General features: G+C 41.0%; 4 protein-coding genes and 1 long non-coding RNA gene across 5 annotated transcripts in view; 3 read left to right on the top strand and 2 right to left on the bottom strand.

Moving 5' to 3' along the window:
* HERC3 (HECT and RLD domain containing E3 ubiquitin protein ligase 3) overlaps nucleotides 1-1720 on the bottom strand; it is a 64682-nt gene extending 62962 nt beyond the window's left edge. Inside the window, exon 1 of the mRNA XM_060686958.2 lies at nucleotides 1595-1720. The gene's annotated coding sequence lies outside the window, so the exon portion shown is untranslated. The remainder of the gene's footprint in view (nucleotides 1-1594) is intronic.
* Nucleotides 1721-4180: 2460 nt separating this feature from the next.
* The window catches only part of LOC117678947 (E3 ISG15--protein ligase HERC5-like), a 43589-nt gene continuing 23658 nt past the window's right edge, over nucleotides 4181-24111 (bottom strand). The window contains exons 14-23 of the mRNA XM_034440472.3: nucleotides 22866-22967; nucleotides 20878-20982; nucleotides 20692-20799; nucleotides 16169-16312; nucleotides 13994-14160; nucleotides 13215-13281; nucleotides 10459-10541; nucleotides 8369-8552; nucleotides 5164-5263; nucleotides 4181-4603 (exon numbers count right to left, since the gene is read on the bottom strand). Of these exons, the coding sequence (XP_034296363.2) occupies nucleotides 4395-4603; nucleotides 5164-5263; nucleotides 8369-8552; nucleotides 10459-10541; nucleotides 13215-13281; nucleotides 13994-14160; nucleotides 16169-16312; nucleotides 20692-20799; nucleotides 20878-20982; nucleotides 22866-22967 (1269 nt within the window). The 3' untranslated portion in view covers nucleotides 4181-4394. The remainder of the gene's footprint in view (nucleotides 4604-5163; nucleotides 5264-8368; nucleotides 8553-10458; nucleotides 10542-13214; nucleotides 13282-13993; nucleotides 14161-16168; nucleotides 16313-20691; nucleotides 20800-20877; nucleotides 20983-22865; nucleotides 22968-24111) is intronic.
* On the top strand, nucleotides 8772-10440 carry LOC117678950 (uncharacterized). Its single transcript, XR_004595191.2, has 2 exons — nucleotides 8772-8867; nucleotides 10198-10440. It is a non-coding gene; the product is annotated as an uncharacterized LOC117678950 (long non-coding RNA).
* PYURF (PIGY upstream open reading frame) lies at nucleotides 17720-21134 on the top strand. Its single transcript, XM_087875128.1, has 2 exons — nucleotides 17720-17997; nucleotides 19160-21134. Exons 1-2 carry the CDS (start codon nucleotides 17807-17809, stop codon nucleotides 19299-19301), a joined length of 333 nt encoding a protein of 110 aa, XP_087731254.1. The 5' UTR covers nucleotides 17720-17806; the 3' UTR covers nucleotides 19302-21134.
* Nucleotides 19346-21134, top strand: PIGY (phosphatidylinositol glycan anchor biosynthesis class Y). Its single transcript, XM_034440474.3, has one exon. The coding sequence runs from the start codon at nucleotides 19346-19348 to the stop codon at nucleotides 19559-19561; it is 216 nt and encodes a 71-aa protein (XP_034296365.1). The 3' UTR covers nucleotides 19562-21134.

The raw sequence follows: 24111 nt of genomic DNA, 5'->3' as shown, positions 1-24111 counted from the left end.
TCCTTCCTTCCTTCCTTCCTTCCTTCCTTCCTTCCTTCCTTCCTTCCTTCCCTCGCTCCCTCCCTCCCTTCCTTCCTTCCTTCTCCTTTCTTCTTCTTACACCTCTTCTTCTTTTTCCTTCCTCTTTTCCCATCTTTCCTTCTTTTTGTCTTTCCTTTCCCTTTTTCACTGTTCCTTCTTTTGCTCAAATGCAAAATGGGAAACATTTTTTCTTTTCTTTTCTTTTGAGTTTGTTTTGCTTGCCCTCTGGCAGCAAAAACGGAGCTCCGTTTTCATTGACAGAAGCACCGTGGGCTGGTCCTTTGCTATTTCCAGGGTGGCCCCGTAGGTCAGATCTAAGCACCCTTGAGTTTGACACCCCTGCATTAGAAGGAGCCCTTCCTAAGTTTCTTTCTCTGACCATTAAGCCACTGGGGGCTCCTGCTTCTCTTATCTGTTTCCCAAGCAGCATCTCTTCTCCTCATGCACACATTCCATTATAGGTGCCTTTGCCTCAGTGGTGGGTTTCAAAATTTTTCACTACCGGTTCTGTGGGTGTGGCTTGGTGGGTGTGCAATGGCAGGCGTGCCAGGGGAAGGATACTGCAAAATCCCCATTCCCACCCCACTCCTGGGAGAAGGATGTTGCAAAATCTCCATTCCCACCCCACTTCAGGGGAAGGATACTGTAAAATCTCCTTTCCCTCCCCACTCCAGGGGAAGGTTACTGCAAAATCCCCATTTCCTCCCAATCAGCTGGGATTTGGGAGGCAGAGAATAGATGGGGCCGGGGCCAGTCAGAATTTTTACTACTGGTTCTCCGAACTACTCAAAATTTCCGCTACCGGTTCACCAGAACTGGTCAGAACCTGCTGAAACCCACCTCTGCTTTGCCTGCTATTCAGACAGAGGCCAGTTACGTTACCTAGGCATTCTCTTTCAGAAAATTGCTTATAGGTTTGTAGTGGCCAGGAACTATGAGAAAAGACATACTCTGAAATATCGATGGACTTGAAACACTGCACAACAGGAGTGGGCTGCTGGGGGTTCGCAGGGGTTCGTGAGAACCTCTAGCTAAGATTCTGTGCAGTTTGGAGAACCCCCAAATCCCACTCCTGGCTGGCCCCACCCACCCCGCCCAGGAGTCCCCACATGGTCTGTTTTGGATGCAGGTAAGTGCAGGGTGTGCTCAGAGGCTCGGAGAGGGTGAAAAACGGGCCTATTGGAAGTTCTGGAAGGCCAGAAATGAGCCCGTTTCTGGCCTCTAGAGGGCCTCCGGAGCCTGGGGAGGCTGTTTTCGCCCTCCCGGAGGCTCAATGAAAGCCTCTAGAGCCTGGGGAGGGCAAAAACTCCCTCCCACTGCTACCATGATGCAGAAGGCCAAGTAGGCCACGCCCACCATGGCCACGCCCACCCAGCAACCAGGCAGAGAACCCCGTGCTCAAATTTTTGAAGCTCACCCCTGTTGCACAGCCCTAGTTATTATTTCATTTTGTTATAGGCTTTTCCCCCTGACCTGGGGAGTGGGTAGCCAAAATAAGAGCAAATACATTAGAAGCCACTTATTAAAGTCACTTTTTACCTTTCTTCTATTTAAAAATCTGTGCCCTGCTCACCTGAACACAAAGGATGCATTACTGTATTACCACATACTGCCAACTCCCCAGGTGACATGGGTCTTGAAAGCCAAATGTTCTCCTACATTCAGGCCAGCTACCACCCTCAGAGGGGTCTGTAGTTCACTCTGATCCCAAGTGAAAAAAGATGAAGTCACTTAGGTCACAAAGACTTTAGTAGCTGCTGCTCATCTAATGACTTCATAAATCTTTGGTTTTGATCCAACAATACAAAGACATTGTCTATCGATTGGTAGTTAAGGAGCAGGGCAAAAAAGTGATTTTCCTCACTAGTGGAATATTTTGTATGTCTAGTAGTTGTAATAAAGCATATCCCGGTTGATTCAGTTCAGAAGTGGCATTCAGCAGGTTCTGACCAGTTCTGGAGAACCGGTAGTGGAAATTTTGAGTAGTTCGGGGAACTGGTAAATACCACCTCTCACTGGCCCCGCCCCCATCTATTCTCTGCCTCCCGAGTCCCAGCTGATTGGGAGGAAATGAGGATTTTGCAGTAACCTTCCCCTGCCATGCCCACCAAGCCACGGCCACCAAGCCATGCCACGCCACGCCCACCAAGCCAAACCCAAAGAACCGGTAGTAAAAAAATTTGAATCCCACCAGTGATTCAGTTCTATTCTTAGACCTATAGAAGTAGAAACTGGATAACTTGTGTTAGCAGAGATAAAAATATTACTTCAATGTAGATTTTGACTTTTTAAAATATTCTTTCTGATCCTAGAGGATCAGAAAGGAGGAGGAACAGACACGCACATATTAAAACAAATATCCTTTCGTCTTTTAAAAAGTCCAATAGGCTGCAGAAGCACATTGATTTTTAATAAACTGGGCCTACTTCTGTATGGATCGTGGCCAACTTCCTGGGGATTACGGAAAGCTGACAGTTGCATTTATCAGCAACACAAAATACAATTGAGTTAAAGCTTTCTGCCAACCTTTCTTCTCCTTAGCATCAGTACCTTTCATTCATTGGCGTGTTTTCAGTTCAGTTCATTTGTTTTCAGTTCGATTATCTAGTTCCTTGCTTGGGCTAAGGAAATATTAAATTGTGGCGAGCAGGAACTGAATTTCTTGCCTGCAGCATCAGATCTTAGCTGTGGCTTAAAACACAAAACAACACAACTCTTAACATTTGTTGTTGTTGCTTTTAAAGGGCAAACCCATTGAGCAAATGAAGCCAACTTTTCTTGTTTAGAAATGAAAAGCAGCACATCAAAGCCATAACGGTGGAGCAGGTCATGATTGCTTGGGTGAGAAATGGAACAAATGCTGGAAGTGCCTGATTTTGTTAGAACTCTCATACAAGAAAGAACATTAGACATACAGGATATAGAACAGGGCTGTCAAACTCAGGATAGCTCAACAGACAGAGCTCTGTAATTTAACACCAGCTGTCTGCAATTAAAGTAAGATCGAATCCCGCCAGGCTCAAGGTTGACTCAGCCTTCCATCCTTTCTATGGTAGGTAAATTGAGGACCCAGTTTGTGGGGGCAATAAGCTGACTTTGTATAAATATACAAAAGGATGAAGGCTATTGCTTAACGCATGGTAAGCCGCCCTGAGTCTCCAGAGAAGGGCAACATATAAATCAAATTAAAAAAAACAAACAAACTCGTGGCCTGTGAGCCAGATGCATCATGTGCTGGCCCCACCCACTCCCAGTTTAGCGAAGGGGAGAAAAGTCACAATACGTCATGTGATGAGGTGACGACGTGAGTTTGACACTCCTGATATAGAAGAGTTGGAAGGGGCCTTTGAGGTCTTCCAGCCAACCCTCTGCTCAAGCAGGAGACCCCGTATCAGGGGTGTCAAATTCTACTTCATTGAGGGCCGCAACAGGGTTTTTTGACCTCGGGGAAGTCGGGAGGGCTAGTTCGACTTCACTCATGTCTGGGGGCACCTGCGGTGGCCAAGTGCTAAAGCAGGACTTCCCTCAAACCATCCCTCCCTCTCATTATAATCTCCTTCCTTTTTTCCTTCCCTCTTTCTTCTTTCTTCTTCCTTCCCCTCTTTCCTTATTTTTCCTTCCTTGCTCTCTTCCCATCTTCCCTTCTTTTTCTTTGTCTTTCCTCTTTCCCTTTCTCCTTTTCTGTCCCTTCTTGGATGCTCAAATGCAAAAGGGGAAACATTTCTCCTTTTGCTTTGTTTTGCTTTTAGTTTGATTCACTAGCCCTCCACCAGCGAAAACGGAGCTCAGGAGGGGCCCATTTTTGATGGCAGAGGGCTGCAGGATGCCGTCATGGATGCGTGCAGTCTTCCCGAGCTCCCTTTTTACTGGAAGAGGCACCATGGGCCAGTCCTTTGCTGTTTCCAGGGCAGTCCTGCGGGCCAGATCTGGGCCATGGGCCTTGAGTTTGACACCTCTGCCCTATGCCATTTTGGACAAATGGACATGGTACTTTATTGCAGAGCATGGATGCTCTGACATCTTGAAGACAATGATGCTTTGCTGTTTAGTTTGAAATTCTACTACCCAGGATAGGAACTGCAATGGAATGATATAATATTTCATTATAATATCTTTATATCAAGCTATCACCCTTCTCCAATGACAAATAGAGCACACATCAGGGTGACATAACTCTTTATTTACTTTCTTCAAGAATCACTGGTCTGCACAAAGGCTCCTTGCTCTTTTACCATCCAGCCGACGCACTCGTTCAAGATTGCTCAGGAAAACTGCATGGTGAGGTGGGATGCTGAATTTAAATATTCTAGCCCTCCTGGGCATAAGAACCAAATGTCCTACTATCATAGCAGAATAAAGACCACATCTAGCTTTCAGGCCAGGCCAATGTCCCTAAAGTTCTCTATAGAATGCAATAAGTTTTTTTTAAGAATGTGTTTATCAGTGTATCTCGGGAGATACAAACGTTTACTGCAACTGTGAATTGTGGGCAACTCCTGGTCTGGATTTGCTTTATATACGGCAACAATAGTTATTGAGTCCATCCCTTCTCCTGGAATGTGAGCAGTTCCTGTGAGAAAAACTGAAGGGAGAACAGAAATCAAACAATGCACTGTAGTAAGAACATCACTTAGGGACCTAGTCTTCATACTTAGCTCTAATATTTTTCCCAATAGCACTGGGAAGATAACATGTTCACTTTCCCTATCTTCTCTCCACCTGTACCTTTTTGAGTAATTGATGTAATATATACATTTATTCCAGTGGTGCTATTCAGCAGGTTCTGACAGGTTCTGGAGAACCTGTAGCCGAAATCTGGAGTAGTTCGGAGAACCGGCAAATACCAGCTCTGGCTGGCCCCAGAGTAGGGTGGGAATGGAGATTTTGCAGTATCCTTCCCCTGCCACGCCCACCAAGCCACACCATGCCCAGCAAGCCACACCCCCAGAACCAGTAGTAAAAATTTTTGAATTCCACCACTGATTTATTCCTGTGATTATATTCTCTATGATTGCATGTTAAGCTGCCTGTCAGAGTTTCTAAATCAATGATCATTGTATCAAAATAGCTGATTTGGCTTCTTTTTTTGTTTCTTAGAATAATGATATTATTTTGTTTTGTTTTTTAAGAAGTAGTTATTACCAAGAAAATCCTTCTTGCTTTCTTCAGGAAAGCCATGAAATACTGTCCAAAAATTCTTGATCATTTCATCTGATTCTTCAAAACCTTCATATTTGGCGTTCTGTAGAGAGAATAAACATTAGCCTCCCTGTTGATAGTTCTGGATAGCATCTCTTACAATACTAGACAACACAGTATCAACAGTAGAGACCTTCAAATTTCTAGGTTCTACCATATCTCAAGATCTAAAATGGACAGCTAACTTCAAAAACGTCATCAAAAAAGCACAACAAAGAATGTTCTTTCTGTGCCAACTCAGAAAGCTCAAACTGCCCAAGGAGCTGCTGATCCAGTTCTACAGAGGAATTATTGAGTCTGTCATCTGCACCTTTATAACTGTCTGGTTTGGTTCTGCAACCCAACAAGACAGACACAGACTTCAGAGGATAATTAGAACTGCAGAAAAAACCATGGCTACCAACCTGCCTTCCATTGAGGACCTGTATACTGTACGAGTCAAAAAGAGGGTTGTGAAAATATTTACAGACCCCTCACATCGTGGACATAAACCGTTTCAACTCCTACCCTCAAAACGACGCTATAGAGCACTGCACCCCAGAACTACTAGACACCAGAACAGTTTTTTCCCAAACACCGTCACTCTGCTGAAGAAATAATTCCCTCAACACTGTCAAACTATTCACTAAGTCTGCAGTACTATTAATCTATCGTTCCTATCACCCATCTCCTCCCACTTATGACTATGACTGTAACCTTGTTGTTGGTATCCATACGATTTATATTCACTGTTTCCTAATATGATTTGATTGCTTATTTGTTCCCTATGACTATCATTAAGTGTTGTACCTTATGATTCTTGACGAATGTATCTTTTCTTTTATGTACACTGAGAGCATATGCACCAAGACAAATTCCTTGTGTGTCCAATCACTTGGCCAATAAAGAATTCTATCTATTCTATCTATCTATCTATCTATCTATCTATCTATCTATCTATCTATCTATCTATCTATCTATCTATCTATCTATCTATCTATCTATCTATCTATCTATCTATCTATCTAAGGCCACTCTGCATTTGAAGTGCTAAGGATTCCTTTTAGTTTTTCCACGGGTTGCCAGAAACGTAGTTTCAAATAACTGTTGCCCCTCTCCCTCTATGTCTGTAAAACTGTAGAGACTCAAAGCGAACAGCAAGCATTTCTGAACCTGGGAACTGACGGACATTGGACTAGGATCCAACTCCCAATTTTGACCTTAGGGACATTTGCTGATTAATATTATTGGGTCAAATGATACATTCTGCCTTTATTTCCAGTATTATTAGACATAAGAAATCCAGCACAGCTATATATTTTGCAGTGCTTTCAGTATGGATCATCTCTACAGGTAGTCCTTGACTTGACCACAATTGAGCCCAGAATTTATGTTGCTAGGTGAGAAATTTATTAAGTGAGTTTTGCCCCATTTTACGACTTTTCTTGCCACAGTTGTTAAGTGAATCACTGCAGTTGTTAAAATAGTAACAGTGTTGTTAAGTGAATCTGGCTTCCCCGTTGATTTTGCTTGTCAGAAGGTAGCAAAAGACGATCACATGACCCTAGGATGCTGCAACTGTCATAAATGTGAAGCGGTTGCCAAGCATCCCAAAAAAATCACATGATTGTGGGGATGGGGCAGTGATCATGTGTGTGAATAATGGTCAGACATCACTTTTTTCAGTGCCGTTGTAACTTCAAACAGTCACTAAACGAACTGTTGTAAGTCAAGGACTAACTGTAGTCCAAGCAGATTCTCTACTTCATTTAAGGCACCTCCAGGCTGTGGTCTGGTTCCAGTGCTCGAAGCTATATTTACTCAAGCAGCGTGCACATGAAACCATCCCCCACGCCTCCCCAGCCAATGCTGGTCCACAGAGCTGGAAAAGTAGGGAACTGCTGAATGTATGAGTTCCACACACTGAGAAATATACATGTGGATCTTAAGGATGCTGCAGCCTAAGGGACTGCTATTGACACCTCCGTCCTTAACCTGTGTAAACCTTATACTCGGAAGAAATCCCTACTGTGTTCAGATGGGACTTGGTGCCTAGCAAATGTATGTGTCATTGCTTTGTTGATATACCATATTTTTCCATGTATAAGACAATACTGTTTCTTAAAAATATTTACCTAGAATTGGAGGGGCGTCTTATACACGGGGGTGGGAGGTGGGGGCGAAAGGAGAACTATGATTGCAAAACTGCCGTTACCTTATTTCTGCAAACTAGCCTCACGAGCGAAACTTCCAATTGCAGAGACCAGCTAACAGGTTTCCTCCAATCATGAACCAGGGGTGAAATGCTCCCAGTTCGGACCGGATCGCCCGATCCAGTAGCGATGGCGGCGGGTGGTTCGGAGAACCGATAGCAAAAATCCCTGCCCACCCCATGCCCAGCTGAGCCACGCGATCATCAGAGCCTTTTTTTTTTTTACTTTTAAAAGCATTTTTTTCTAGAAAAAATGCTTTTAAAAGAAAAAAAAAGGTTCTGATGATCAGGCAACTCAGCTGGGATCATCAGAGCCTTTTAAAAGCATTTTTTTTAACAACCTCTTCGGCTGAACAGGTTGTAAAAAAATGCTTTTAAAAGTGTAAAAAAACAAACCTTGGCCATGCCCACCCAGTCACATTACCCCCCACCAAGCCACACCCACAGAACCAGTAGTAACAAATTTTACATTTCACCACTGTCATGAGCCTTATGTAACTGGCGTCAGCTGATGCTGCGGAGAGCGTGTAGCTAGTGCCCAGATGTGCGATAATGTCGGAGCGTTCTGAGCCCATAAAAATGTCAGAAAACAAAAAAATAAATAAATGCCGGTACTGGTAAGGGAATGTCTTACTTTGCAAAATAAATGTCTTCTATTTAATGTTTAAAATATTGATTTCTGAATTTTGAGTGAGGGGGGGCATCCTATACATGGGGTTGTCTTATAGACAGAAAAATACGGTATTTATTTTGATAGTGCACCTCTTTGAATACTTAGTTATCTGCATTTGCTTGCACTCACATTTTCTATCCCAATACATATTTAAGGATCAATCAAGTTCTATGTCCAACATTCAGCCCTCCCGCAAATTCAAAGAAAAATAATAAGGGTTCCATAAGGACACTGGAATTAAAAGACCAGTAATATAAGGATTGAAGCGGAGGAGCATGTTCTACCTTTTCTAATTGGTCCCAGTTATATGTGGTATGTCCAAACAGGATACTGCGGAGCTCAACAGGAAGAAACATTTTCCATGTTGTACTTGGGCAACCTCTTTGAAATCCACGCTGGAAGTCCTCAAACTGCTTCTTCACCGAATCATTAAATGTGTAATTCACATAAGCATCAACGTATTCTTTTCTGTAAATATGGGCATTTGGTTATTTGGTAGAGTTTATAAAAGCAAAAATCGGCTCATAAAACAATGGTTATGGGCTTGCAGAGTCTGAGGGAGAGAGAACAGTGCAGGCTGCTCCAATTCCCAGCATCCCTAGGCTGTGTCGCTCTGTCCCAGAAGTGAGCACAATTCTGGATCAGCCAAAATTCATTGCAGCTGCTCAAAAACTGATTCTTGTTTCCAGGAGAGAGACATGCGGCCTATGGATGCTAAGGTGTGGAGCAACCTGTTGTCCTCCTCCAACGTGATGTCCGGAGCTTCCAGGAGATCTATAGAAAGTAAGTGAGAGATTGTGACAGGGTGGAGAAGAGAATGTGGGTCCTGATGGGGTGAGAAGCAAGCCCAAGATCTGCAGGGATTGGCAGGATAGAAAGTGAAGCATGTGGTGCCTCTCAGGGTAAGGGAAGCCTTGGGAGGCCCAGGGCGCCTCATGATCTATTTAACAACCACATTGGGGAGAGCAAGGATGGAGATTGCTAAGCAAGGTGTACCATCACTTGTGACCTCAATGGGCAAGCTCCATTACTGTTAAAAGTTGAAGACTACCAATAAATCAGTAGTAGTCTAAAAGACTGATTTGGGAATTAAAAATCCTCAGGTTCAATTTTCTTTTTGATACTGAAATTATAAGTTTGGAAACCTACTCCTTCGACCTATAATATTATTAATATCACTGAATATCTTACAGCAGGGGTGTCAAACTCAAGGTCCGCGGGGGTGCTTAAATCTGGCCCACAGGGCCAGCCTGGAAATATCAAAGGGCTGGCCTGTGGTGCTTCTGCTGGCCAAAACAGGCTGTGTGCAGCCCTTGCGCGGTCCGTTTTCAGCCTGCTCGGCCTCCTGCAGCACTCTGCCAGCCAAAAAGCACTCTGGAGGCCTCTGTGCAGCCCATTTTTGGCTGACAGAATGCTGCTGGAGGTTGGGGAGGGTGAAAACTGGCCATGTGGGGGCCTCCCACTCTGCCAGCCCATTTTGGCTGGTAAAGTGCCGCAGGAAGCTGTTCAGGACAAAAACGATAATTATAGAATTATCATTATTTATTTATTTATTTATTAATCAAATTTTTATACCGCCCTACTCCCGAAGGACTCAGGGCGGTGAACAGCCAAGATAAAATACAGATAATACAAATATTAAAAGTCCCTTAAAATTATTAAATATTTTGACCGAAATATTTATATTATCTAGTAACTTTAGCTGATGGGAGACTTTTAAGTCTGCCAACAGAGTATGGTCTTTTCTACCAAGAGTCTAAATTAGCCAAGTCCTACTAAACTATGTTTAGATTCCAAAATGTCATTGAGAAAATTTATATTCCATAAAGCTACCTGAACAAATGATTAGTTTCACAAAAGACGTTGGTGGGGTGGAAAGGGAACATAGAATGTCTACATGCAAGGGTATCTCTGTGGATGTCAAAAAAGCCAACATTGTGGTTGCAATCATGCAATCAAAGCTCCACTCCTTTTTTAAAATATGCACTGAATACATGGTACATGCATGGCTTTCGTCATAGGGTTGTGGCTGCTATCTTGACTTTTTTTTTATGCTTCTCCCACATGTGCCAGGTATGTGGATAGTTTCTTCTCACAGCTATTTTGTTTCTAGCCAGGATTACTACTGTTGTCAGAGAGTGACAGGGATGTGGAAAATACTTCAAGAACTGGGAAAACCAGCTTTGCAGGAGAAGAATATTCACAAGGGGAACAAAAAGTAACATATAGTGGAAAAGGAAAGAAATTTCTGTTATCCCCCGTGCATCAGGATGCTGTTGGAAACTGTCAATATTTTTTTTTCAAATATATACTTCTATCCAAAGGTAACTGTAATTAAAAGTCAACGAACAAACCCATTCCTGGGAAAACTTGCCTGTTGTATAAAGTAACAGGTATGTTGGCACCATTTTCTTTCAACTCAACATCAATTATGGATCCTTTACACTCTTCTACTACCTGCATAACGATAAAGGTATAAGATTAGTATGGATGGTTCTGCTTTGTTTTCAGAACGCTAGGCATTATGTGCAAATGGGTGAAATATAGAAGTGAACATTTCCCCTCATATTAGTAGGGCTGGTATTTCACATCATTGTCAGACACTTTGGAAAAGGCAGGTGATAACAAGAGAAAGGACCTCATGTTGTATTTGGATGTCAGGTCTGGAATTTCCAGGCCAAAATGGGTTCACTTGAATGATCATCATTCTTAAAGCAGCAAGCTAGCTTCTAACTGCAATTGATTACCATGGCTGTGTGGTTTTGGCAACAATGGTATATACGTATTATCAAAGACGGGCCACAAATGATATACTTGTATCAGACATTGTGAGACAAGTACATAAATGCAAATCTATTGTATTTTGACAGTCATGATTTATTACAAATTCCATCCTGGGTATCAACAGGGAGTTGGTCAATGATGTCAAAACAGCAAACTCGGTTGATTGACCATCACTGTGTGGTGAAAAGTGCAACTCGTGTTATAAAGGGAGGGTTGTTGATTGCTGTGTCAACCTGCCTCTTTGATGCTGACCCCCTGCATGATGGATTTCATTGTGGATTACATTTGTAGTGAATTGTAGAATTTACGTTGTTTTACTGCTATGATGTTTATGTCTGTTGTACTGATTTAACAAAACTGGATGTGCCTGTATCTAAGTACATATACAGAGCTACATGTTAATTAATGCTTATGAAAACAAAAGCTAGCAGAGATTGTCCACCCCAAGGATAAAACAGCGAGACACAAACTGAGCAAGGTGATACCGTTTCCCCCAAAATAAGACATCCCCTGATAATAAGCCCAATCAGGCTTTTGAGCGCATGGCAATAAGACAAAACACTTATTTCAGGGTTCAAAAAAATATAAGACAGGGTCTTATTTTCGGGGAAACACGGTATATGCAATACAATGCAGTGAGATGTGCAGATCCGTATACTGGTGAAACAAAACAACCACTTTGCAAGTGCATGGCACAACATAGGAGAACAAACCCATCAGACCAAGATTTAGGGGTCCATTGCATTTGAAAAACAAAGGTTCACTTTTTTGAAGGCAGCAATGTCCACATTCTGGATAGAGAGGACTGTTGGTTTGAAAGAGGAGTCAAAGAGGCCATCTATGTTAAAAAATGAGCAGCCCTCATTTTTAACATAGGAAAGGGATAAGTCACCACCTGTCTCTTGTCTACAATGTAGTCCTTTCAGGAGTTCCAAGAAGGTTCCACACCCCTTTGCATTCTGATTCAGGTGACTCTGAGGGCACAGATAAACCCCCAAGTGGCCTCAAGTGCTTTCAGAGAGTGCTAACAACCAGATTACGGCAAAGAAATATGATCCTTCCATTCCACCCACCCCCCACATCCTGTCAGAACTAATCCTTCCATCCTTTCCACTATCTTGTCAGAACTGATGAAGCTTCTTGGATGAGAAGCGAAATGTCTTTTTCTTCATTTCTTCGTCAAGAAAAAACATAGTGCAGTAGACTTTTGAAAAAAGCACCTTTGAGACAACTATGACTTGGATGACTGAGAATCTCCATAGACATTTAGCATAAATTCAGTAAACAATTACATTAAACCATGGTTTGGCCAAATAACAATTGGATGAGCTCAAACAACACTTGAAGTCAAAGAAATTACATTATAGTGTAGCAGTTTTCCCCAACCTGACATTCTCAAGATAACTAGAAACTGCAGAGGATACGGTGAGAATGGAGGTTCGTTCTCTGAGCTTGTGGGTTGATTTCTGAACCTTTTGTTACCAGGCTAGGTAACATCTTCAGGGAATTTAGGGAATGTCAGCGCTGATGTTCTTCTGCTTATGAGGGCTTAGTGTGGTCAGTAGGTCTTTTGACGGAAGCGTCATGTCAAGGGTTCAGAGGGTCTAGTGATGGGTCTTCTGAGGGGTCTGGTGTGGTTCATGTCAGGTGAAGGTCTTGTGATGGGTAGGTCACATCAGGTGAGGGTCATTGGGAGGCCCTTATAAGCAGAAGAACTGACATTCCCAAAATTCCACTTAAGATGTTGCTTAGCCTGGTAATGAAACATTAGGAAACCAACCCCCCCTCTCATCCTACACCCGAGCTACAGATATTCACTATTGCAGAGCATACAATCGGGTGGGCTTCAAAAATTTTAGCAAGGGGTTCTCTGCCTGGTTGCTGGGTGGGCGTGGCCGTAGTGGGTGTGGCCTAGTTGGCCTCCTGCATCATGGTAGGGGTGGCGTTTTTGCCTTCCCCAGGCTCTGGAGGCTTTCTTCAAGGCTCTGGGTGGGTGAAAATGGCCTCCCCAGGCTCCGGAAGCCCTCTGGAGGCCCCCTTCTTCCCGAACTTCTGGTAGGACCATTTTTCGCCCTCCTCGAGCCTCCGCATTTGCCCTACACTTACCTCGCATCCAAAATGGGCCACATGGGGACTCCTGGGAGGGGCGGGGCACACAAGACCAGCCAGGAGTGGGATTTGGGGGTTCTCCAAACTGCACAGAATCTTAGCTAGAGATTCTCCTGAACCCCTGTGAACCCCCAGCAGCCCACCCCTGCATACAGTGTTATATAACAGTCAGTTCAAGTTATCTTTTCCTCTGAGGCAGTAGAGAAAGGTTGGTCTAACCCAGCCAGATTGTCCTACCGTGAAATCCAACATCCAGCCTTTAATGTTGTCATCACTGCGTTCATCCAGTAAATTCTGAAGATTACTAAACGGGAAAAGAACAAAGTAAAACAAACTGCTTCCTTCAAAATTAAAATAATTCGCTTATTTATGCTTATGTCAGTTTTAATAGAAACTGATTCTTAATAATATTCTTAAGCCTTTTTGTCTCTGTTCAGTTAAACTAAGACTGACACCCAGTTCCTAAATGGAGAAAATAAAGGAGACTTCATGTCAAGAACAATTCCTGGGGTTATATTCCTGCACTTTTCTTGGCAGCATTAAAGAACTAGTTAGGCATTGCCGTCTTCACTCTTCTTTTAAATGTCCCAGTCTAGCCAACACCTGGATTCTCAGATGTCTTTCATTTAAGTATTAACCAGGACAGACTTTGGTTTAGTTTCCAATATCAGTTTGTGTATATCCAAGCAATTTTGGATCACAGAAAAAGAAAAGAAGAGCCTGGTGGCACAGCAGACTAATAGCCTGTTATTAACATTCAGCTGCCTGCAATTACTGCAAGTTCGAATCTCTCCAGGTTCAAGGTTGACTCAGCCTTCCATCCTTTCTAAGTTTGTGGGGGCAATAAGCTGACTTTGTATAAATATACAAAAATATGAAGGCTATTGCTTAACGCATTGTAAGCTGCCCTGAGTCTCCGGAGAAGGGCGGCATATAAATCAAATAAAAAAAAAAAAGAGTACTTGATCTGCCATATCAATTATCACCGCATGGTTCTGAAAAATGTTATGCCATACCGTACAACTGTAGGAGAGAGTTCTTTTAAATCTTCCAGCGTTGGCACCATATTTGCCAATTTCTTGAACAATGCAAGAGGGAAAGGTAAAGCAATTATCTTCAGATTTTGGAGCGCTATTCCAAACAGGTTCCCAATTAAAAAATATATGTCTTCCTGTGTTGATACCTAATTTGAAAAATCAATATGCAAGTACTGAAAAATACACTGTAAAGGAATGAGTGCCTACTTGCAAAATAAATGTTGTATTTCTGAGACTTCTATAGTATTTCAAACTCATTTCCCATGGCTCGACTTTAGCTGCAAGAGGTTGCCTGCCTACATCTCTGCTTGTCAGTTTTCTCTCTGACTGTTCTTTGTTTTCTCCAGCAATGTGGATCCTTATAGGCATATGGACTCTTCAAATAAGTGCAGGATAAAAACGGGTGTCTGCTGAATGTGTATTTCCACCTGATGAAGCATTCTAATCATTGCTCCCTCTATTTCAGCCCTGCTAACTTTAACGAACACTGAAGGATTGTGAGCCCTTTTGTCTATGGCAGGGGTGTCAAACTCAAGGCCCATGGGCCGACTCTGGCTCATGGGGTGCTTAGATCAGGCCCGTGGGGCTGTCCTGGAAACAGCGAAGGACCTGCCCACAGTGCCTCTGCCAGAAAAAATGGAGCTCGGGTGGGCGGCACACAGCCCTCCTGGCCTCCGTTTTCACTGGCAGAGAGTTGCAGGAAAAATTTATGTTGCTAGGCGAAACATTTGTTAAGTGAATTTTGTCCCATTTTGCAACCTTTCCTGTCACAGTTGTTAAATGAGATGTTAAGTAAGTTGTTAACTTGGTTGTTAACCATTGTAACAACATGGTTGTTAAGTGAATCTGGCTTCCCCATTGACTTTGCTTGTCAGAAGGTTTTAAAATTTGATCACATGACCCCTGGACATTGCAACCGGCATAAATATAAGTCAGTTGCCAAGTGTTTGAACTTTGTTCAAATGACCATGGAGATGCTGCAATGGTCATAAGTGTGAAAAATGGTCGTAAGTCACTTTTTTCAATGATGTTGTAATTTTGAATGGTTGCTAAACTAAGTATTGTAAATCAAGGACTATCTGTACTAGGAAAGAATGGAAAGCACATGATTCTTGATTCTAAAAAGAAAAGCAAAAGTAGTAAAGGAAACCAAAATCTGAATAGTTCACGTTCATAATCTACTTGTGTGATTTCTACCATATTGTTTCTTCACAGTTTTTTAATAGGAATATCTTTTCACACCAGAATAGAGATACAGGTTAATGCAATATCCATGTTACAATTAGAAACTGTTAAGTTTCATCAGATGGTGATCAAATCTAGCATTTATTAAAGCTAACCCTAAATATAATAATTCCCTCAACACTGTCAAACTAGTTACCAAGTCTGCATTACTATTAATCTTCTCATCGTTCCTATCACCCATCTCCTCCCACTAATGACTGAATGACTGTAACCTTGTTGCTGGTGTCCTTAAGATTTATATTGACTGTTTCCCTATGAATAGAATAGAATGAATAGAATATAATTTTTTATTGGCCAAGCGTGATTGGACACACAAGGAATTTGTCTTGGTGCATATGCTCTCAGTGTACATTGTACATTGTTTTGTTTTGTAAAACAATGTACTATGACTATCATTACGTGTTGTACCTTATGATTCTTGACAAATGTATCTTTTCTTTTATGTACACTGAGAGCGTATGCACCAAGACAAATTCCTTGTTTGTCCAATCACACTTGTCCAATAAAGAATTCTATTCTATTCTATTCTATTCTATTCTATTCTATTCTATTCTATTCTATTCTATTCTATTCTATTCTATTCTATTCTATTCTATTCTATTCTATTCTATTCTATTCTATTCACCATTTCCCCATTAATAGAGGAGAAATATATCAACAGCTGCTATCCGCAAAAGCTAAATGGACAACAAATTTCCAGGACTACAGATAATATATCTCTGAATAGACAATGCCAAAAAGAGGTCAGCTATCACCTCACATCCCTTTTATGGGACAACCATGAATATTTTCTAACCTCTATTGAAAAGTCAATGGTCAAAGAGATCAATTACCTCCAAAGTAATTCCTATTTTTATAGCTAACAGCAGAAAGCATAAATAAATGCAGTACATTTATACATGTACATACCTCATGAGAGAACCAAATACGGTGTGATTTGTCATAGTGCTTAAATACTCCTGCTTCTGGATCACATAGTTGTCTGCTGATGATTGTGAAGAACTCCTGGATCAGCCCCCCATACTTGATGTCAGGTTCTCCTTGAAAATACACCTGAAGAATTAAGTAAAATTAACCAGATATTTACACTAATTTAGACTGATAAACTAAATATAAAAATATTTCTGGTTGCTCAGAAATCAGAACATCTTTACTAGTTTTTTTCCCTTTCCCCCCTCTGAATTACAGCTATAACCCTAAATTATTCAGAAGAGACCGGAAACAGCGAAACCTGTTTTCAGACGTGCTAGCCTTTCAAGACCAAAGCCTCTCAAGTTATCCTTAAAATAGGAAAAAATGGGCGTTGACTTACCTGAACGCTTCATCTGGTTGCTCTGGGTCCAGTGGTCAGGACTGGCTGACCACTGGACCCAGAAGCAACGAGATTGGGCGTTGACTTACCTGAACACTTCATCTGGTTGCTCTGGGTCCAGTGGTCAGCCAGTCCTGACCACTGGACCCAGAAGCAACGAGATTAAATAAATGCCCAAAGTAAATTGTGACACACACACACACACATCAGAAAGCTGTAAAATTCTCAGAAAGAACAAACAGGATCAGGATTTACTCAATTTGTACCTTGTCTTACCAAAAAACCAGCAACAACAAAAAAGAGACCCATGTAAAATCTTATTTGTTTACTTAGAACGGGGTCTCCAACCTTGGCAACTTTAAGACTTGTGGACTTCAACTCCCAGAGTTTTGCTGGCTGAGGAACTCTGGAAGTTGAAGTCCACAAGTCTTAAAGTTGCCAAGGTTGGAGACCCCTGACTTAGAACAGTGTTTTCCAACCTAGGCAATTTGAAGATGTGTGGCCTTCTACATCCAGAATTCTCTAGTTCTCATGTGGCCCAAGGAATTCTAAGAGTTGAAGTTTCCTGACTGAATCTTTTTCCAGTTGCCATTCAGGCTCAATTCAGCTTACTGTGGATATTTTTCTTAACACGGACGCTTTAAAAACCAGGGGTATTCAATCTTGGCACACTTTTAAGACTTGTGAACTTCAGCACCCAGAATTCCTCAGCGATTGTGCTGCCCAAGGAATTCTGGGAGTTGAAGGCTGCACACATCTTCAAAGTTAGAAAAGACTTAGAATGTAAAGGATGTATGTTTGTGTTTTTATTTTTATAGTTATAATGTACATTTAATTTCATTGTACCGTGTGCAATGACAATAAACCAGGGGTGAAATCCAGCAGGTTCTGGAGGACCGGTAGCAGAAATTTTGAGCAGTTCAGAGAACCGGCAAATACCACCTCTGGCTGGCCCCAGAGTGGGGTGGGAATGGGGATTTTGCAGTATCCTTCCTCTGCCACGCCCACGGAACCAGTAGTAAAAAAACTTGGGATTTCACTACTGCAATAAACTAAACTAAAACTAAAACCAAAACCAAAACCGGCAGTCCAAACCCCGCCCGGAACCAAAGGCACAGTGCTTAAAAAGCATACCGGAGTTCTATTTTCAAGCGCTCTACTGCCCCGGAAGGAGTTCCCGCAAAGGCGGTTTCCATTTCCAGACTAGTTCGACCTTTCGCGCTCCGCGGCGAATCATGCTCGCCCTGCCCGGCTTGCGGCTTCTGACTCGCCTCCCGCGCCAGGAGCTTCTGCTGGCCAGCCGGACGGCTTGCGCAGCGGCGGCGGAGAACGGGGGGAAAACCACCGGCCAAGGACAGCAAGGGCCGCCCTTCGACGCCGGGCTGCTGGAGATCCTCGTGTGCCCCCTATCGAAAAAGCCGCTCAGGTCGGCCTAGCAGCTTTTTGCCTTTGTTTTGCTATCCGCCCCTCGCTTTTGCCCCGGTTGCCGAGCGGGTCGGGATATGGCCGCTCCCCATGGCCAGCACGCCTTCCCTGGTGGGTTATGGGTTATGTAGTCCAATGTGGCGGCTCCCCGCCAGGGTGGGAAACTCATCCGCCTTTCCCCATTTCATTTCCCAGTAGTTTGGAATTGAATTGTTTATGAAGCATAAGTATTTATATGCTTAATAACATAGGATTAATGGCTTCATAGAAACTATATAATCTATGAAGGAAATAAGATGCTTCTGACAGAGAAATGCTTAAACCTCCCTCCCTCCCCCAAAGTCTTTGTCTATCCATCCATCCATCTACAATCTATCATCTATATCATCTATCCATCATCCATCTCTCTCTCTCTCTCTCTCTCTCTCTCTCTCTGTGTGTGTGTGTTTTCTGAGGTTTTCAAGGATGTTTGAAAATATATATACACACGCATATACATATACATATGTATATGTGTGTGTGTATATATGTGTGTGTGTGTATATATACATATACATATACATCATATATATATATATATATATATATATATATATATATATATATATATATATATATATATATATATATATATATATATATATAAATATATATATAGGACTGGGGAAAGAGTAATAAGCATTTCTCTTTCAGAAGCATCTTAGCTCCTTCATGTAAGAGCGATCAATTGATGAAATCTCTTGCGTGTTATAGATTATTAAATTCAATCATTAGTTTAATTCAGTTCAACAATTTCCATTTCTAATAGTGGATGCAGAAGAGTCATGGTGTTTTTACAAATGGCCCTTCAGAAATCTTTATCAAGCTAACTTTACATAGATTTTTTTTCTTTCTTATATTGAGTGGTTTCTCCCCCTCAGTTGCTTCGCACTGAGTGACTTTGTCCATCCATTAATTGATTCACAACTAGGGAATTTATGCCTGTGAATTGAAATATTGAAGTCCTGCCCATTCAGAATCTCACTTGCAGTGTATGTTCCCCTTCTCCCAAGTGCTGAGTGTCCCCCCCTCTCCATGTTAACTTACTATTTATGTATATAGTGTTTTTCTTAAATCAAGAACAATAATAAATCTCATGAGTCATTATTTGCTGTATTTTCTAGATATAACGAATCCACAAATGAGTTAATTAATGAAGAACTAGGTATAGCGTACCCCATCATAGATGGCATTCCTAATATGATACCTCAGGCAGCAAGAATGATTGGCAAGGAGAAGCAGGAAACAGAATCTGAACAAACCTAGAAGATTATCCTCGTGGAAGGAAGTTGGAAGACAAGTGGAGTAAGATGTTTCCCTCGTTTCCTACCATGACTGTACTTGTCCCACTGTTGTCTTTAGCTGGCCTCTTCTATTCAGCCAGTGTAGATGAAAACTTCCCCCAGGGCTGTACAAGTACAACAAGCATATGTTTCTACAGCCTGCTGCTTCCAGTTACAATACCAGTTTATGTATTTTTCCATCTTTGGACCTGGATGGGCCTTAAACTTTTTCGCCACAACTAGATTGTGCTTAACTCTAAGAAGCCTCTTAAAATTAAGAATGGAGTGAAGCTTTTTGAAAACTGATTTCTTAGTATTCTGACCCTTACAGTACACCTGAAAAGAAACAGAGGCTAACTATCTTCAGATGCAAGTACATCCAAGCAAATTAAAAAGTCCCTTGCTCTGTTAGGGCATGCCTACAGTACCGAAGTATCATCAAAGCACACAGAAATATCAAACAAGAATTCAAATATGGAAATCAAGGAAGCAATATGAAGTGATGTAGGCAAATCTTCTCTCAGTGAAGGATCTTAGACATGCAACAAAGTCTAGATGTGTCTGCTTATGTAGGAAATATCATTTTTCTAGTCTTTAATGAAAAAAATATTCTGCAGAATTATTCTAAGACAGTTTCATTATCTGATGATTACAGGCAATTATTTATATAGACTGTCAGTGCAAAATAGTGCTTTGTCAAATTCATAGATGAAAAGCTCTGAATGAATACTAACATTTGAATATATTTCAGCTCTGAATGTGTAACATGATCACAGGTATACTATATATAAAGTTCTTGGCTTACTGACAATGTTAGACTTGATTTCTCTTTGCTGAAGCTGCACTATTGTTCTGCACAGACCCTGAATTTTGAATTCAGATCCACAAATAAATCAGAGTGTTTTGTCATGAAACTTGACACTAAATGAAAAATAACAAAATTAAATAGGTAATGGTTTCTAATAAAGTATCTGCAGTGCCTATGTATTTTGTAAACTTACTACTGTTTTTATATATGCTGCAGAACCTTCGTTTTTTAAAAGCACACAATATTTCTATTCAGGTTTTATCAGGAAAGCATCAAAATGAGGTATCAACTAGAATTACTCCAACACTGCAGTTGGTTGCATGCCAAAATGAACCTCTACATCACGGGTATCAAACTTGATCGTGTCACATGACATATCGTGATGGTTTTTTGGTTTTGCAGAGGCGTGGTGGGTGTGGCCTGCATGTGACACATCCGGCCCATTGGCCACCAGTTTGACAGGCCTGCTCTAGATTGTTATTTCTCAGTTGAGTGGCAAATGCATGTCACTGTCTTATATGTGTCACCATTGCTTGATTATAGATATACAAAATGGGATGCTTACTTGAAAAAATTGATGAAAGTGAATTTCTTCTACATTTCTTAGATAGTGCCAGGTATCCTGTAGTAAATACTGCTTCCTTACATTCATTGTCGAGGGTGTATTGTATTTCTAGGAAACAAACAACTGGGTTACAAGTCATTTTAGCAAATTTTGTTAATGTTGCATTATGTTCCTAGGTATACATACCAAACTGTATTCCAGGTTCAACACCATGCATTTTGATTTATGCACCACAATTTTATCTTCAAGATTCAAGATCCAAGGAAAATGGCTGAACACGGATAAAGCCCACTGAAATAACAAAGAGGAATTATTTATGATTTAAGACATGTACATTTTAAAGTTGACTTATTGTAAACCAAAACCCAACTAATATTGTAGCTCAAGAATAAAAACCATTGAATCCAGCCCACAATAAAGGCAACCATTTTAATATAAGAGAATATCTGTAGCTCATGGCTGAACTATGGGATTGTTGGTGCTCTCTGATCTTAGTTCTTTGCTTGCAGATGTTTCATTACCCAACTAGATAATATCAGTGCAGGTGTGTGGGGTTTATTGCTTGCTTATATAAGCTTACCCTGCCAGTTTGGATGGGGGTGTGATTTTCTCCTTGGGGGCTCCTTGATTATAATGTTTTCTGCCTGATTGGAGTTAATCCCTGCTTAAAACTATGCATTTTAGAACCCACAACTATCTAGCACAATAGGCATAGAGCATGTCATTCTAAAACTTCATGTTTAGTCCACAGTATTGATGTAAATGGCCAGGAAAGAATGGCTCCATATTTCTTTTAAGATACCTCCAGCAAAACACTTCCCTCTCTGATAAAAATGGATAAAAACAGGGATATTTGACCAGAGGAAATACAGACAATGAAATAATATCTATACAATTTACACTTATATCAGAATATGTCGATTCAGACTGTAACAAGAACTGTTCACAAAAACAAAAAAAAGCAAAAATAATTAGTAAGCTACATTGCAATTATGCTTGAAGAACTGTCCCCTTGCTGGAATAAGTACCAACGCTCCCTGGGAGCTATTCTATGCAAAAATTTGCTATCAGTTTCCACTATAGTTACAGATAAATAGACACATTTACTTTTTATTTAGAGTGGCATTTAAAAATAGTTCACTAATACATTCTGAACATTCTGAAGGGTAAATTGCACTTCAGTCTTGTAGTTTTATATCCAAATTTAGATCTGGTGAGGAAGATGAAGTGGAGGAAAGAGAATTTGAATTTCTTCCTCATGTACACTGTACCAGTGGTGTCAAAGTAAAATTATAAATGTAGGCCACTAAACTATACCTAATACCTTCTTTAAAAAAAAATACAACAACCCAATAATCAGGAAGTAGGCATAATTAGTACGTTAAAAACATTACTATGGTTTTGACTTGATTTTCAATGTTTGTGTGTACAGGAAATCCTTGACTTAACAACAATTTGTTTAGTGACAGAAGTTACAATGGCACTGAAAAAAGTGACAACCGTTTTTCACACTTAATGACATTTGCAGCATCACCATGGTTGCGTCATTTACATTTGGATGCTTGACAATTAGTTTGTATTTATGACGGTTGCAGTGTTCATGTGAAAAGTCAATGGGGAAACCAGATTCACTTAACAACCGTGTTACTAATTTAACATCTGCAGTGATTCACTTAGCAAACGTGACCAGAAAAGTCATAAAATGGGGCAAAACTTACTTAACAAATTTCTCGCTTAGCAACATAAACTTTGGGCTCAATTGTGGTCGTAGGTCGAGGACTACCTGGTAGTTCATATATAGGTAGTCCTTGACGTACAGCCATTCATTTAGTGACCATTCAAAGTCACACTGAAACTTTTACCATTTTTCACACTTCAAACTGTTGCAGCTTCACAGCTTATTTCAGCTGTTTCTTTAGAAAGGAAATATATAACAAGTCCCGTCAATGAAATATTGTACAGGAGCGTTGTGTGAATTTATTTGAAGAACTGTTCCTAGTCTATTGGCTAATTTCAAAAGCTTAACCAAAGCTATTATCCAGTTTAATACTATTCTACCACTTTCAGATACCTTATATTGGAAGCAATATATTTTTTTAACTTGAAGACCACCCAGAAACATCAGAATTCAGGCAAGTCTAAATTTAAAATAAAACAAACAAATAAGCACTTACATCGTAAACGATTGGGAAGGTATTCCAATTTAAAATTATTTTCTTTACTTCAGGTACATGAAAATTACCTTCCTGAATTTTGAAGCCAGACCTGCAATTTACCTGTATTTATAAACAGGATTAAAGCAAATGTTAATCTGGGGACAAGTTAATCAGTTAAAATACAAACCAAAACAAGTTCTGCATTTGTCAAACTAGCAGAATTTGCACCTAATTTTAATATAAAAACAAATACACAGATATTTTAGAAGGTTTTTTCCTAGACAAGGAAGTTCCCAAGGGCTATATAACTTTTTAAGAAGTTTTTTCTCAAATCCAATAAAGGTTAGTCTTAAGGAAATCAGTGCCTAAACAGAACTTTTCCAAAGGATTTTTTTTTAAGGAGCTATTTTTGTTCTGCTTCTGTAAAGAGTGCTCTTGTAGTTTTGATGCAACCCAATCAAACTGCAGAACGAATGGCAAAATAACAGGGGTGTGTGGCAAGGAGTCAGCATGGAGGTGATGACCTGCATGGGGAGATAGAGCAGAAGGCAGGAAGCAAACCATCTTGGGGGAAGACAACTTGATGGCTAACACCAATGTCACTTTTCAGCCCCTTGTGCACAGCCTAAAGCTTGGTTTCCGGAGCCTTGGAGGAGCAGCTGTATTCTGGCATATGCTGCTTTGTCAGAATATTCATGACTGGGAAGACATGGTAACAAGGTCAGCCAATGAATAGACATGGCAACTAAGTCAGCCAATGGGAGCTGAAACAGTTTGGAGTCTGGGTGTGGCTTAGCTCTGAGTGCTGGGCTGAGAACCGAAACAAGTCTGGTCTTGTCTGCTCTGAACTGAAAACTGCTCTCTGCTCTCTACCATGTTGGAAGAACCACTATTGGTATTGTACATTTATTCATGTGTTATATTGTATATAAAGAGAAATTAATTAATCCTGCTGAATCGGTTATCTGTGTGTGCTTTCTGGATTTGATTTTGCAGCAAACTCTTGACATGCTTAATGCCAGGTTGTCGTGCAATAAAGTTCACCTTGGTCAAAGCCTGAGAAATGAGCTCTTTGTCAGTCAACAGGAGTGTTACTTACCACCAGTTTACCAGGTACTTAGGAACCAAGGCCAAGGCACAAGGGAACAACAACTAAGGACTCAATAGCCAGCCATCAACACCCTACAACTAAAAGCCACATACAACCAAGCACTATATAAACACAACATGTAGAACAGTGCACACATTCTGGAGAGAGAAAAAT

The sequence above is a fragment of the Pantherophis guttatus genome, chromosome 8, assembly GCF_059756535.1.
Source record: "Pantherophis guttatus breed Tessera chromosome 8, ASM5975653v1, whole genome shotgun sequence".
In the NCBI taxonomy this organism is placed as follows: Eukaryota; Metazoa; Chordata; class Lepidosauria; order Squamata; family Colubridae; genus Pantherophis; species Pantherophis guttatus.
This window is presented reverse-complemented; position numbering and strand designations above follow the sequence as displayed.